This window comes from Channa argus, chromosome 17 (genome assembly GCF_033026475.1).
Source record: "Channa argus isolate prfri chromosome 17, Channa argus male v1.0, whole genome shotgun sequence".
Taxonomy (NCBI): Eukaryota; Metazoa; Chordata; class Actinopteri; order Anabantiformes; family Channidae; genus Channa; species Channa argus.
The window spans coordinates 712,873-727,780 of record NC_090213.1 but is presented as its reverse complement, the minus strand read 5'-3'; the positions used below and the strand labels follow the sequence as shown (position 1 = coordinate 727,780).

Sequence of the window (14,908 nt, the reverse complement as noted above, 5' to 3'; positions counted from 1 at the left end):
TTTTCCTTTATAAATAAACTAAAATGTAATGATGTTTTTATAGTGAACATAACAAGTTAATTGTTATGTTCAGATGAAACATCTTGTTAAATGAATGAAAAGTTAAATTTACTCGTGGCAGTTCAGTTACTAGCTACAGCACAATTCCTGAGTCGGTTCCTGAGTCCTCCGTCTGGTTCAGTTGAGGTAAGAAACCACTGATGCTCGGGTTAGAGATTGATCGTGGATGTGTGTAAGATGGCCGTTATATTCTCTTGCGTCTCACCAGCCCTCGATCTTCCTCACCAGCTCCAGTACCTGCCTAATCACAACCAAGAAATACTTTAACACTGTAGTCACACAAACTGGACTTTGTTCTGCAGGGTCACAATATATTGAAAAAATTAAAATGCAAAGAGGCATTTTGCATTTGTAATTTTAAAAGCCTACAGTACTTACAAGAAGTGTGAATGAAGATTTTAATAGATTTTTTCTACTGTAGTTTTTAAAAATCAAAACAGACCTTTTATATGTTGTTGATCTCTTGTTTCCTTTTTCCTATTTTTTTAACTGTTTCTATTCAGCTTTATTTTGTGACAGTTTCTTATTTTGACATCTTAGGATCACATCCATTGGGGGTTGGCCACTAATGTGTCAGGCCACCATTGAATAATTGTTTCCTCTTCTACTATAGAGACACTTTGTCCACACATCCAGTAAACTGTCCTGTGCTAAAAGGCGTTGGTATGTTAAAGACCAGTGACTTCTTTTTCGCTCTTGACTCGCATATTTCAAAACAAAACAGGATATTTTACTGCAAGCTAAATAATTTTTGTCAGAAGTGATTGGGCTGAAATATTTTCTAGATCTGCTTTTCCAAACTGTCACTAATGGAGAAACACTGGTGTTAAAGCTTTATTGTGTGCTGATTAGTGATAATACAAATGATGGTTTGATTCTGTTAATGTTTTACTTCGGTGCTTCATATCAAAGTTCAGAGCTGCTCTATGATCATATTTTCAGCTTCGAGGTGAAAATAAGAGAGACTCAGCAGACCTGTGGAACCACATTACATGTTCTTTGTCAAGGTTTTCACCATCTAAAAAGGTAACTTTACCTTTTTATCATTTTACTGTCTGTAGGCGTTTTATCTATGACAATGGTTAGTGAGGCAGTGTTAATTATATTTGGATTTGTCTGCTCAGTCAGAAAAGTTGCCCGAGCTTAGGTAACAAAATACGTAAGGTCATAAACATACAAGAAAGTGCAAGATATGTTTGCACAGCCTTAACTGGATTCTTATCAAGTAAAACCTAATCATACAACTTTTATCAAATTATCCAAATAAATGATGAAACTATGTTAGAAGTGTTTACTGCTTTACTTAAACAATGAGTGGTGTTGGTTTGTTGGTTGGAGGTAAACTTAACTTTTAGCTAATCAGCTTATATTCTCCTGTACCTGTGCATTTGTTGACTCAGTCAATCATTCTCATTCAGTCATAAATCTTTGATTATTGTTAATGGAAATATGCACCAGCAAGATTTCATCTTATCAAATCATAAAGGAAAAAAATAGAAATAAGTTTCACAATCTGATCATCAGCCGTCACAACTAAAATAAGAAAATAAAATATAATAGTAACACAGAATCATAAAAATGTAACGGTAAAATTATAGTTATTAATCAAACTGTCAGTGTGCAAGTTTTTAATGATCCATAAAGGAAACTTCAGTGCCACGTCTAAATATAATAGCTTTGTTAAGTTAGTGCTGAAAATGAGAAAATAATGTGGCAAAGTCCAGCAGAATATCTGCAGTATAAAGACCAAATACTGCCAACTAATAAAACAGCTGCTCTTTGTACTGCAGGACTTTTGACCTCTTCATATTATTTTCACTTTATACTGTGACAGAAGATGACACGTGTTCTGCAGACCGTTACAATGCAACATAAGTAAAACACAAAAGTGGCATTAATAACAGGGAGTGAAGCCAACAGTGTAGACAAACAGGAGCCTAAAAGATAACTCCCATCCAAATAAAAGCTGTGTGCATGCAGTGATTAACACAAGAGGAAAACACTGTGAAATCAAGAAATCAGAAGTTGCACACTAACGAAGGCTAAGTGACAACAATAATCAACCAGAGGTGCACAAATACATGGATAGAGCAGGGACCAGCATAAACAAATAAAACAGGTTAAACAAGAAACCAAAGCTCAGACCAAAAAACACTTCCAGGTGGGGAATAAAAACTGAAGAATTCATGACAAGACTCAAAGCAAAGATCTGAAAGGGAGCAACTCTCAGGGGTTTAAATGGGAAGGTGCCCAGGTGAAAGCAATCAGGGCTGCTGATTGTGAACTGTGGAAACAGGAAACAAGACAGCGGGACTACAAAATAAAAGCCAAAAAAAGAGGACATGGAGCTGGAGAGGGAGAAAGAGAAAACAGGTCTGTGAGAGAGAGAGCAAGACTGAGATTTAACAGATAAATAAACTTTCCAGATAAGTAAATGTGTGTTAATGTTTCATCTCTTGACATGGAGAATTCTGTTTTTGTTTCAAAGGGGCCATTACTGGTAAATCTAAAAATGTTATTAAATTAATTCAATCACAGTGGATTTTTTTGAATCTGTTTTCAAACTAAAACTGAGCTGTTTTCCATTGAAAAAGTAATCAAAATTATTTTTATTATGTTATTTTGTTTTAATTATTTTTAAAAGCTTCTTCTTTTCCTTTCGGCTGTTCCCTTTCAGGGGTCTCCACAGCAAATCATGTGCCTCCATCTAACCCTGTCCTCTACATCCTCTTCACTCACACCAACTAACTTCATGTCCTCTCACTACATCCATAAATCTCCTCTTTGATCTTCCTCTAGACCTCCTGCCTGGCACCTCCAACCTCAGCATCCTTCTACTGATATATTCTCAGTTTCTCCTCTGAACATGTCCAAACCACCTCAATCTGGCCTCTCTGACTTTATCTCCAACACATCTAACATGAGCTGTCCCTCTGATGTCCTCATTCCTGATCCTGTCCATCCTCATCACTCCCAAAGAGAACCTCAACATTTTTAGCTCTGCTACCTCCAGCTCTGCCTCCTGTCTTTTCTTCAGTGCCACTGTCTCTAAGCCGAACAACATCTCTGGTCTCACCACTGTCTTGAACATCTTTCCTTTCATTCTAGCTGATACTCTTTTACACCACACCTCACCACAGCTCTCATACACGTCCTGCACCACTCTAACATACTTCTCTGACGCTCCAGACGTCCTCATACAATACCACAGCTCCTCTCTCGGCACCCTGTCATACGCTTTTTCTAAATCTACGAAGACACAATGCTACTCCCTATGACCCTCTCTGTACTTATCCATCAGCGTCCTCAAAGCAAACACTGCATCTGTTTGACTCTTTCTAGGCATGAAACCATATTGCTGCTCACAAATGTTCACCTCTGTCCTTAGCCGAGCTTCCACTACTCTTTCCCACTATTTCATTGTGTGACTCATCAGCTTTATTCCTCTGTAGTTGCCACAACTCTGCACATCTCCCTTGTTCTTAAAACCTGGTACCAGTACACTTCTCCTCCAGTCCTCAGCATCCTCTCACTCTCCAAGATCTTGTTAAACAAACTAGTCAGAAACTCTACTGCCACCTCTCCTAGACACTTCCACACCTCCACAGGTTTGTCATCAGGACCAACTGCCTTTCCACTCTTCATCCTCTTCAACGTCCTCCTCACTTCACTCTTACTAATCTTTGCTACTTCCTGCTCCACACCAGTCACCTCTTCTACTCTTTGTTCCCTTTCATTTTCCTCATTCATGAACTCTTCAAAGTTCTCCTTCCATCTTCCCATCACACTCCTGGCACCTGTCAATACATTTCCATCCTTATCTTTAATCACACTAACCTGCTGCACATCCTTCCCATCTCTATCTCTCTGCCTCACCAACCTCTACAAATCCACCTCTCCCTCTTTAGTGTCCAACCTACCATACAAGTCCTCATATGCTCTTTGTTTGGCCTTTGCCACCTCTACCTTCACCTTACGCTGTATCTCCCTGTAATCCTGTCTACTCTCTTCAGTCCTCTCAGTGTCCCACTTCTTCTTAGCTAACCTCTTTCTATGTATACACTCCTGAACTTCCTCGTTCCACCACCAAGTCTCCTTGTCCACTTTCTTCTTTCCAGATGACACACCGAGTACCCTCCTACCTGTCTCCCTGATCAAATTAGCTGTAGTGGTCCAGTCATGTGGAAGCACCTCCAAACCATCCAGTCTGTCTCAGCTCCTCCCTGAAAACTACACAGAAATCTTGCTTTTTCAACTTGCACCACTTTGTCCTCTTCATCTTCCTCACCACCAGAGTCATTTTACACACGACCATCCTATGTTTTCTGGCTACACTCTCTCCTACCAATGCTTTACAGTCACTGATCTCTTTCAGATTACAACATCTACACAAGATGTAGTCCACCTGAGTATTTCTACCTCTGCTCGTATATGTCACCCTATGTTCCTGCCTCTTCCTGAAGAAAGTGTTCATTACAGCCATTTCCATCCTCTTTGCAAAGTCTACCACCATCTGTCCTTCTGGTTTCCTGTCCTGAAGACCAAACCTTTCCATCACATTCGCATCACCTCTGTTCCCTTCACCTACATGTCCATTGAAATCTGCACCAATCACCTCTCTCTCACCTCTGGGGATGCTCTGCATCACTTCATCTAACTCACTCCAGAATTTCTCCTTCTCTTCTAACTCACAACCTACCTGTGGGGCAAAACCACTAACAACATTAAACATCACGCCTTCAATTTCCAACTTCAGACTCATCAACCTGTCTGATATTCTTTTCACCTCTACAACATTCCTCACAAACTCCTCTTTTACGATAACTCCTACTCCATTTCTCTTCCTATTTGACCCATGGTAAAACTTTGGTAAAATTTGAATTTAAAACTCTTTATTTTCATGTCTCAGGCTGAGGGCTTCTATAACGTGTGTAATTAATGTCTCTTGTTATGTAAACATTGTCATTAATGAGCAGGTGTGTCTGAAGGTGTGGACTCGGCCATGAATCAATGTGAGGAAAGACAGGAGGGAGTTCCTCTCTCTAAAACTACTCTGTGTGAGGAACATCAGAACCAGACCAAAACTCAGAGGTGAGATGAGGATCTCTGTCTATGATTCAGCACAGTGTTGTATTTATTTGGACCAGAACATGTGTTAATGCAGAGTGACTGGTCCAAGGGTCGACCCGTTAACTTCAAACAAGGAACGAAGTCTGATTATGCAACTGACTGATTCAACTCATGGACTGAATGTAGACCAAGAAGACAGCTGAGAACAGGGACCTAGGCCAGTCCACTGTAAAGGCAATAAGAGCTGGATACATACCACTGCTAAGATACCCTGAGGGTTCAGTCAGATAGAGAGGACCTAATTCAGCTGACCCTCACTGTTGAGAGAGTTCAGAAGGGAGGATTTGGCGGTTTGTTGTTTACAATGTCAAAGCCTGCAGAGTGCTCAAGTAAGATCCAAAAGTTGAATGTATTTTTATTATGTCTTGTAGTAGGATGGTCCATCAGCAGACCCAAATTATTCTGTTTCAAGCTATTGTAATGATGGTTTTAGAAGGATCTATGATTATTGTCTACCACTATGGAAAACATATTGCCTGTATTCTAGGAAATTGGGGAAACAGAAACAAGACGCTCCTGGTTCCAGCTGTGTGTCCATGAAAAGTGACTGGTCTAAGGGTCGACCCGTTGACTTCAAACAAGGACAGAAATCTGATGATATGAGGTAAGCTGAAATGCCCAATTCAGAGGGTGAAGACATGAAGGTCTAATGGCTTACAGGTCAACCACTGAATGTTTCTGTTTGCTGTATTTTTTTTATGAGGATGAGACTTTGTATGTAAGCCTTTAAAATGTACGTCATTGGTAATAAAATCTGAAAAACTTACCAAGACTCATGTGGTTCCAGCTGTGTGTCCATGAAAAGTGACTGGTCCAAAGGTCGACCTGTTGACTTCAAACAAGGACAGAAGTCTGACGATTCAAGGTAAGAATTTAAAACTAAGAATATTATTAGAATGGCATTGAAGTAGTGGAGATATAATAAGACAGTGCCTGCACAAGGAGATGGGAAGCATATTCTGAAAAGCAGGATCTGATCTTTTGAATGTTGTAGAAGACAAATCTGCTTCCTGAGAGATGGAGCTCGTTGGTTGTCAATGACCTCCAACTTTCCTGAAAACTTTATGGTCTAAGTTGATTCTGATGCTGTGTTGTATGAAAGGTCTTGCTGGGAAGAGTAGAACCTCTGTCTTGGAGAGTTTGAGTTGACAATGTATTTTTCCCATTTAAACAGAGGTGTCAGTTAGACAGACAGAAATCTGGAACAAGACTGTGGATTCATCCAGTCGAAAGAGCAGGAAGAGTTGTGTGTTGTCAGTGTAGCTCAGATAGGAGAAGCTGCAGGTGTGAATAGTCCAGTAGAACCCAGGGACTGAATATAAACTAGAAAGAGGGCTGAGAACAGAGACCTGGGGCAGTCCAGCATACAGACAAAATGAGCCGGAAACTTGCCCCTGCCAAGATACCCTGAGGGTTCACTCAGATAGATAGGACTTAAGTCAGCTGAGACTCACTGTTGAGAGTGTGCACACAGGAAGAATTGGTGGTTTACAATGTCAAAGCCTGCAGACTTCTCAAGCAGGTCCAAACAGGGAATGTGTTTTATTAGGTCTTGGGTTAGGAGGACGGTCCATTAGCAGACCGAACATTCTTGTGTATCCATCTGTTGAGATGATACTTTTAGAAGGATCTATGATTATTGTCTACCACTATAGAAAACATATTGCCTGTGTTCTAGGAAATTTGGAAAACAGAAACAAGATGCTCCTGGTTCCAGCTGTGTGTCCATGAAAAGTGACTGGTCTAAAGGGCGACCCGTTGACTTCAAACAAGGACAGAAATCTGATGATATGAGGTAAGCTGAAATGCCCAATTCAGAGAGTGAAGACATGAAGGTCTAATGGCTTACAGGTCAACCACTGAATGTTTCTGTTTGCTGTATTTTTTTTATGAGGATGAGACTTTGTATGTAAGCCTTTAAAATGTACGTCATTGGTAATAAAATCTGAAAAACTTACCAAGACTCATGTGGTTCCAGCTGTGTGTCCATGAAAAGTGACTGGTCCAAAGGTCGACCTGTTGACTTCAAACAAGGACAGAAGTCTGACGATTCAAGGTAAGAATTTAAAACTAAGAATATTATTAGAATGGCATTGAAGTAGTGGAGATATAATAAGACAGTGCCTGCACAAGGAGATGGGAAGCTATGGACTGAATATAGACCAGAAAGAGGGCTGAGAACAGAGACCTGGGGCAGTCCAGCTTACAGACAATATGAGCCAGAAACTTGCCCCTGCCAAGGTACCCTGAGGGTTCACTCAGATATACAGGACCAAAGTCAGCTGAGATTCACTGTTGAGAGAGTTGGACCAAACACAGAATGAATTTTATTATGTTTTGTGTTTTACTATACAATAGTATAAGCATTTGGCACAAAAATCGATTTTCTAAGCATCAGCCTGTGGAATTTATTGTCTGTTACTGTCCATTTATCTAATGGGATGAAACTGGGAATGGTTAAAATATGTAATAAAACATATTTTTCCCACAGATTTCAACAGCAGAGATCTGGTCAGACCGTCCAGCAACATCCAACAGACCTGGACTCCATTTTTATGGTGTGTAAATGTACAAGCACAGCTACTGCTGCTAATGTCAATGAGAACAAATTAACATTCTGGTCCAGCAGTCTCTATAGTGCAACTTACAGAGCAACCGTATTGTAGGTGAACATGCGTATGATCAGCTGAACTATGTATGATTCCATTCCAGATACTTGAGAACAACATTATGAGTTTTGTGAGGAATGAGCTAAAGAAGTTTCAGAGGGTTCTGAGTCCAGATTATGAACAGTGCTCCGAGATTCAGAGTGAAGCTAAGGACTTGGGAGAGGGTAAAGATGATGAAAATATCAGGAGCAGCAAAGAGGCATTTTTGAAGATCACTGTGAATTACCTGATGAGGATGAAGCAGGAGGAGCTGGCTGACTGTCTGCAGAGCAGTAAGAGGGATTAATTAATAATAATATATAGATCTAAAAAGGTTTTGAATATATTGTGCATACCTCCATTTAATCTATACATTGTTTTAAGCTAAAAATACCTTATCAAAGTTTTGTTTGATCAGGAACAGATTCTTCAGCTCAATTATGTAAAAGTAAACTCAAGTCTAATCTAAAGAAGAAGTTCCAGTGTGTGTTTGAGGGGGTCGCTAAAGCAGGAAACCCAACCCTCCTGAACCAGATCTACACAGAGCTCTACGTAACAGAGGGAGGGACTGGAGACATCAATGATGAACATGAGGTCAGACAGATTGAAACAGCATCCAGGAAGACAGACAAACCAGAAACAACAATCAGACAAGAAGACATCTTTAAAGCCTCACCTGGAAGAGATGAACCAATCAGAACAGTGATGACAAAGGGAGTGGCTGGCATTGGGAAAACAGTCTTAACACAGAAGTTCACTCTGGACTGGGCTGAAGACAAAGCCAACCAGGACATACAGTTCACATTTCCATTGACTTTCAGAGAACTGAATGTGCTGAAAGAGAAAGAGTTCAGCTTGGTGGAACTTGTTCAACACTTCTTTCCTCAAACCAAAGGAATCTGCAGGTTTGAAGAGTTCCAGGTTTTGTTCATCTTTGATGGTCTGGATGAATGTCGACTTCCTCTGGACTTTAAAAGCAACAAGATCCTGACTGACGTTACAGAGTCCACCTCAGTAGATGTGCTGCTGACAAACCTCATCAGGGGGAACCTGCTTCCCTCTGCTCGCCTCTGGATAACCACACGACCTGCAGCAGCCAATCAGATCCCTCCTGAGTGTGTTGACATGGTGACAGAAGTCAGAGGGTTCACTGACCCACAGAAGGAGGAGTATTTCAGGAAGAGATTCAGAGATGAGGAGCAAGCCAGCAGAATCATCTCCCACATCAAGACATCACGAACCCTCCACATCATGTGCCACATCCCAGTCTTCTGCTGGATGACTGCTACAGTTCTGGAGGATGTGTTGAAAACCAGAGAGGGAGTAGAGCTGCCCAAGACCCTGACTGAGATGTACATCCACTTCCTGGTGGTTCAGTCCAAACTGAAGAATGTCAAGTATGATGGAGGAGCTGAGGCAGATCCACACTGGAGTCCAGAGAGCAGGAAGATGATTGAGTCTCTGGGAAAACTGGCTTTTGAGCAGCTGCAGAAAGGAAACCTGATCTTCTATGAATCAGACCTGACAGAGTGTGGCATCGATATCAGAGCAGCCTCAGTGTACTCAGGAGTGTTCACACAGATCTTTAAAGAGGAGAGAGGACTGTACCAGGACAAGGTGTTCTGCTTCGTCCATTTGAGTGTTCAGGAGTTTCTGGCTGCTCTTCATGTCCATCTGACATTTATCAACTCTGGAGTCAATCTGATGGCACAAGAAGAATCAATCTCTAAGAAAAGTAAAGTATTTAGAGAGAAGCCTAAGGTAAAACGCCTCTACCAGAGTGCTGTTGAAAGAGCCCTAAAGAGTCCAAATGGACAATACGACCTGTTGCTTCGCTTCCTCATGGGTCTTTCGCTGGAGACTAATCAGCAGCGTCTAAAAGAACTGCTGAAACAGACACTAAGCAGCTCAGAGTGCAATCAGAAAATAGCCAAATATATCAAGACAAAGATCAGTGAGAATCTGTCTGCAGAGCAAAGCATCAACCTGTTCCACTGTCTGAATGAACTGAATGATTGTTCTCTGGTGGAGGAGATCCAACAGTACCTGGGATCAGAAAGTCTCTCCACAGATAAACTGTCTCCTGCTCAGTGGTCAGCTCTCGTCTTCATCTTACTGTCATCAGAAAAAGATCTGGACATGTTTGATCTGAAAAAATACTCTGCTTCAGAGGAGGCTCTTCTGAGGCTGCTGCCAGTGGTCAAAGCTTCAACTAAAGCTCTGTGAGTGGACTAATCACTAGATTCAGTATTTAAATAGATACAAACCCAAGTTGGTTTTGAAAAGTTCTAAATTCTGTGATTTGTTAGTTTACTTGAACCTTTATTTATCACACAAACGTACAAAGGAAAGATATGTTTCTGTCATGGCCGTGACTTTGCTGGTTATCAACCACGTGAACAGTGACACAGAACCGGAATTATCCATGGATAAATGAAACAATAAATTACTTTTCCATTTTGTTCGTTCGTCCTGCATTGTTTTCTGGGTCCCTCAGAACTAAGTTTCAGTGCTTTTTATTTTTGCAATAGAACCAAATTTGTTTTACTAATGTGTTTTTATTGATACGTTTATTGGTTTGGGAATCGAGGATAATTGTTGCAGTTTTACAGGCAAAGTATTTGCCTGTTATTGCTGGATATTAGTTGCTCAGCGGTTTAATAATGGTCTATCATTTTCAGTAGCAAAGAGAAGTGGACTGAAGCAGACCAGTCTACAAGTACAGCTGTAGCATGCTGACTTCCTGGTAAACACATCACCTGCCCTGTTGGCACAATTTCTACTTTTTGCATCCTTCACTGATATCAGTGTGGATGGACTGTTTCATCTTTGGCATCTTTTCGGAGAATCTGATGTCTGGTCCTTTTTCTTTCGTGAAACCAAGCTGAATCATAGACTAATCTGACCACAGAACACATTTCCTCTGTCTTTCAGTCCAGCTGATAACATTTGGGTGTAGAGGACTTACCTGCATTTCTGCACAGAATTGATATGTAGCTTTTTTCTTGAGTAATGGAGTTGAGGTTGCTTTTCTGGATGCAGTGTTGGACTGTTAAGTGACAAGTTTTCCAAATTTCTTCCAAGCCCAAATGGCCATATTTATCATGGTGGCATGATGGCTTCTAATGAAAAAGGCTCGATGTTCTCACATTCAACAGTTTCCATCTTTTTAGAGATTTCATATTGTAGATGGTCAAAGACTTGTAGTCTTGTGTTAAGAATGATTCAAATCTCTCAAGAAGTTTGACACAAAGTGATGAGCCATGATGACCCATCTTTGCTTGCAAAGAGCTTTTACCAATTAACTTGCTAATAAGTCTATAAACATCCAGAATTGTGTTTCTTGAATATTGTTTTATTTTGCTTCTGTCATGTTTTTTGAGTGTGTTGAACTCCAAACTATTATCTTGTGTATTATCTTGTAAAAACACAACATAACAGTTTAAGCAAATCAACAAATCACAGACTTTAGTTTTTAATGTATTATTAGGAAAAAGTCCTTTTCTGCAAATGGCCTTTGTAAATAACTGTATACAGTATGTATTTGGGAGATAACTGTGCACATTGTTAAATTCATCACTATCTCAGCTTAGGAGGTTGTAATCTGTCATGGGAAAGCTGCAAAGCCCTGTCCCCAGTCATCAGCTCCCAGTCGTCCAGTCTGAGAGAATTGGACTTGAGTAACAATGTCCTGCAGGATTCAGGAGAGGCGCTGCTCTGTGCTGGACTAGAGAGTCCAGATTGTTGTGTGAAAACTCTCAGGTGAGGTTTCATCAGGTAAAACACAACAGTTTTCCAAGAATACTGGTGACCTTTTCAGGTTCCTTTGAAAACACAAAGATGATGATTATGAGTGTTTAAAATATACATGTAAATCTTTTTGAAGGCTCAGTATGTGTAAACTTTCCTGGCGAAGTTGTGAAGCTCTGTCCTCAGTTCTCAGCTGCCAATCTTCTAATCTGAGAGAACTGGACCTGAGTAACAACGACCTGCAGGATTCAGGAGTGAAACAACTTTCTACTGGACTAAAGAGTCAATGCTGTTTGCTGGAAACACTCAGGTTAGAAATCTGTTAGAAATATGATAAAGACATTATCCTTGAATTCCTTCCTTACACTCCAGTCGGTGAATATTCTTACCTAAAAGTGGTAATTACTTTTTCTTAAATCCAGTCTGTCAGGCTGTATGATCACAGAGGAAGGATGTGATTCTCTGGCGTCAGCTCTGCGTTCAAACTTCTCACATTTGAAAGAGCTGGACCTGAGCTACAATCATTCAGGAGATGCTGGAGTGAAGCTGCTTAATGCTGGACTGAAGGATTCAAACTGGAAGCTCAGGTATTGTAACATATAATGGAGTCAAACGAGAGCTTTGCTTAAATGATTATATTTCAAGTAACACTAAGGAAAATCAGAAAAAACTATTTTACATGGAAGTCTGAATGTTTTGGCCATTCAGACTTAAATAAAGTATATTTGTATATGTACAGTACACGATCAGAATCCTCCACTGTGGTCAACCAAACCCAGCTCCTAGTCTCCTGGCTTCTGCATTTGTATTCTTACTTCATATTTAGCAAAAGTTGAGAGTGAGGGAAAACAACCTTGGTTGAAGAAAAACTTTTATATGTTAAATTTCTTTAATATGACTTCTGCATGTCAAGTTAAATATTTAGAATTTCATTTTCCATGTGGAAAAACATCAATTAATAAATGTGTGTCTATGGGTTGTTATTACATTTGTTACATCTCAAAACAAGTAGGACAAATGACAACAGAACTTGTCTCTGTTATGTTGGTGAAGGACAATTCACACATTTCACACAATTCACACTTTAGTTTGGAATTTATTCAGAGTGAAGATGATTTAAAGTTCCTGTTTCCATAATTAAAGACAACGTTCTTGTCTGATTGTGTAACCTCCTTCAGGGTGGAGCCTGGAGGACAACAATGGTTAAAACCTGGTCTGCGGAAGTGTAAGTATGCATCCTGTTTAACACTAAAAATCCACTTTATTATCAGTTTAACGTTATTCTTGGCACTGGTATTCGTTTATTCATTCAATATACTGACAAAGACCATTTTATTTTGTCGTCCAGTCTTTAAACCTTTTGGCTAAAGGTACACAAACAAATGATTTGTTCTTTCTGTCAGATGCCTGTAAACTCACACTGGACGAAAACACGGCACACAAGAAGCTGAAACTTTCTGACAACAACAGTAAGGTGATGCTGGTGAGTGAGAAAAAGCATCTGTACCCTGATCATCCAGACAGATTTGACCGATGTCCTCAGCTTCTGTGTGTTAATGACCTGACTGGTCGCTGCTACTGGGAGGTGGAGTGGAGAGGACAGGTTGAAATAGCAGTGGCTTACAAAGGAATCCGAAGGAAAGGAAACACTCCTGACTGCAGGTTGGGAAAGAACGAACAGTCTTGGAGTCTGAGCTGCTCTGATGATCACATCTGTGTCTGGCACAATAACAAAAAAACATCCGTCCCTCTGTCCCTGTCATCTTCCTCATCCTCTGGGAGAGTAGCAGTGTACGTGGACTGTCCTGCTGGCACTCTGTCCTTCTATAGAGTCTCATCTGACAACCTGATCCACCTCCACACCTTCAACTCCACATTCACTGGACCTCTGTATGCTGGCTTTGGGTTTGGGTTTGGTGTAGAGTCGTTAATGTTGTCAGTGAACTCGTCAGTGACTCTGTGTTCAGTTTAGGAGGAGAAGAGTCTCACTGTGTAGAAACAGTCACACTGCTCACGAAAGAAACCTTTAAATGTACATTTACATTCTACTAATTGTCAGAGGAAATGTACTGCTGCTGGATTTCTGAGCCAATCTCCAAACTCCAGCCTCGCAGTGAAACACCTGCTCAACGGCATTTCAGTTTCAAATCTATGTCAAATGCTTTTTGTTATATTTTATCTTACATTTTAATCTACTGTATAGAATATATTTAGATTTTGGACCATCAAGACATTTTATGCTAATGCATTTAGCTTGTGCAAACTGCTTCAGGAATGAAAAATTATTTGACTAATTGAGAAAGTATTTGTCAGATGAAGTAATAAAAAGACTTCTAACACTAATGCAATCAGCTTGTAAGTACTTACTGAACTGAGAAATGATCCACAATAATTGTTGCTCAAAGGTTCTGAGCTTGAGCTCTGGACATTGTTCTGACACAACCCCCCCACTTTTGGACGGGTTGGGGCTCAGGGGGTGGTGGCTTGTGCAGCCTCAGCAGCTGGGTTTGGGCAGTTTGAGGGTTCAGTGTCTTGTCCAAGGACACTTCAACATGTGTCCACATTTTTTTATTACTAACACTTCAGTTTGAAGATGAAAACAGTGAAGTGAGACTTAACAGGCATGTGAAAACCTTGTTACATATTCTTCCTTACGGTTTTTAGCATCAAAAGGAAACAGAAACTAAACTTTTGTATCATTTACAGTGGATTTTCAGGGTTTCTCTATAATTCTTTCAGGTCTCGACCTTACATTTTAAAATACCTTGAGGGGACACTTTTGTGACATATAAATTAAATCAAATAGAATTGTTGTCTCCGGGGATCAAAACACTGATGCAGTGTTGGTTTATTTACATTTGAATTTATTGCTCAGTGTATTTTGTCAGTTTCAGCTCAAGTGACAAAAATGTTCAACTACATAAATGTTTTAGCTTAATTTTGGAAAACAACACTGGTCCAGACAAAATAATCCAAGTCCAAGTTATGTTTGCACTGTGCAACTGGAAGTAGAATCTAGGTAAAGTAAAAATTCAACAATTAGTTAGTTAGTGCTTACTTGTTACCTTAAACAGGAACTGTCTTCTATTTTGTTTTGTATCTTATTCTTTCAGATACTCATTTAAAAAATACAGAGACGCTTATATACACCATCGTGGTTTAATGTTTAATTTTATTAAACCATAAAATTAAAAATATGTATTAACATTTTTATCAACTGTGATAAAACACAAGCAAGATGTGACACAATCTAATCCAATTAACTACCGCAGAAAAAGCAGGAGCCTCATGTTCCGAGGAACCACTGAGTTCTGAAAATC

General features: G+C 40.0%; 1 protein-coding gene across 2 annotated transcripts; it reads left to right on the top strand.

Moving 5' to 3' along the window:
* Positions 1-691: 691 nt before the first annotated feature.
* Positions 692-14,891, top strand: LOC137102081 (NLR family CARD domain-containing protein 3-like). Of its 2 annotated transcripts, none has more exons than XM_067481209.1 (15): positions 692-723; positions 1,003-1,086; positions 5,037-5,151; positions 5,678-5,794; positions 5,978-6,055; positions 6,869-6,985; positions 7,169-7,246; positions 7,682-7,748; positions 7,903-8,131; positions 8,263-10,060; positions 11,427-11,600; positions 11,725-11,898; positions 12,011-12,175; positions 12,767-12,813; positions 12,992-14,891. In XM_067481209.1, the coding sequence occupies exons 3-15, from the start codon at positions 5,063-5,065 to the stop codon at positions 13,558-13,560; spliced, it is 3,702 nt and encodes a 1,233-aa protein (XP_067337310.1). In that variant the 5' UTR covers positions 692-723; positions 1,003-1,086; positions 5,037-5,062; the 3' UTR covers positions 13,561-14,891. The 2 variants fall into 2 exon arrangements, with proteins under 2 accessions (XP_067337310.1, XP_067337309.1); XM_067481208.1 differs by having other exon boundaries at positions 694-723; positions 8,257-10,060.
* Positions 14,892-14,908: the final 17 nt, after the last annotated feature.

Excerpts from the sequence above, each read along its gene's own strand:
- LOC137102081 (XM_067481208.1), top strand. The coding sequence starts at position 5,063 with ATGAATCAATGTGAGGAAAGACAGGAGGGAGTTCCTCTCTCTAAAACT. Across the intron at positions 5,795-5,977 it reads CAGAAATCTGATGATATGAG|CTGTGTGTCCATGAAAAGTG; the intron begins GTAAGCTGAAAT and ends ATGTGGTTCCAG. Across the intron at positions 6,056-6,868 it reads CAGAAGTCTGACGATTCAAG|GAAATTTGGAAAACAGAAAC; the intron begins GTAAGAATTTAA and ends CCTGTGTTCTAG.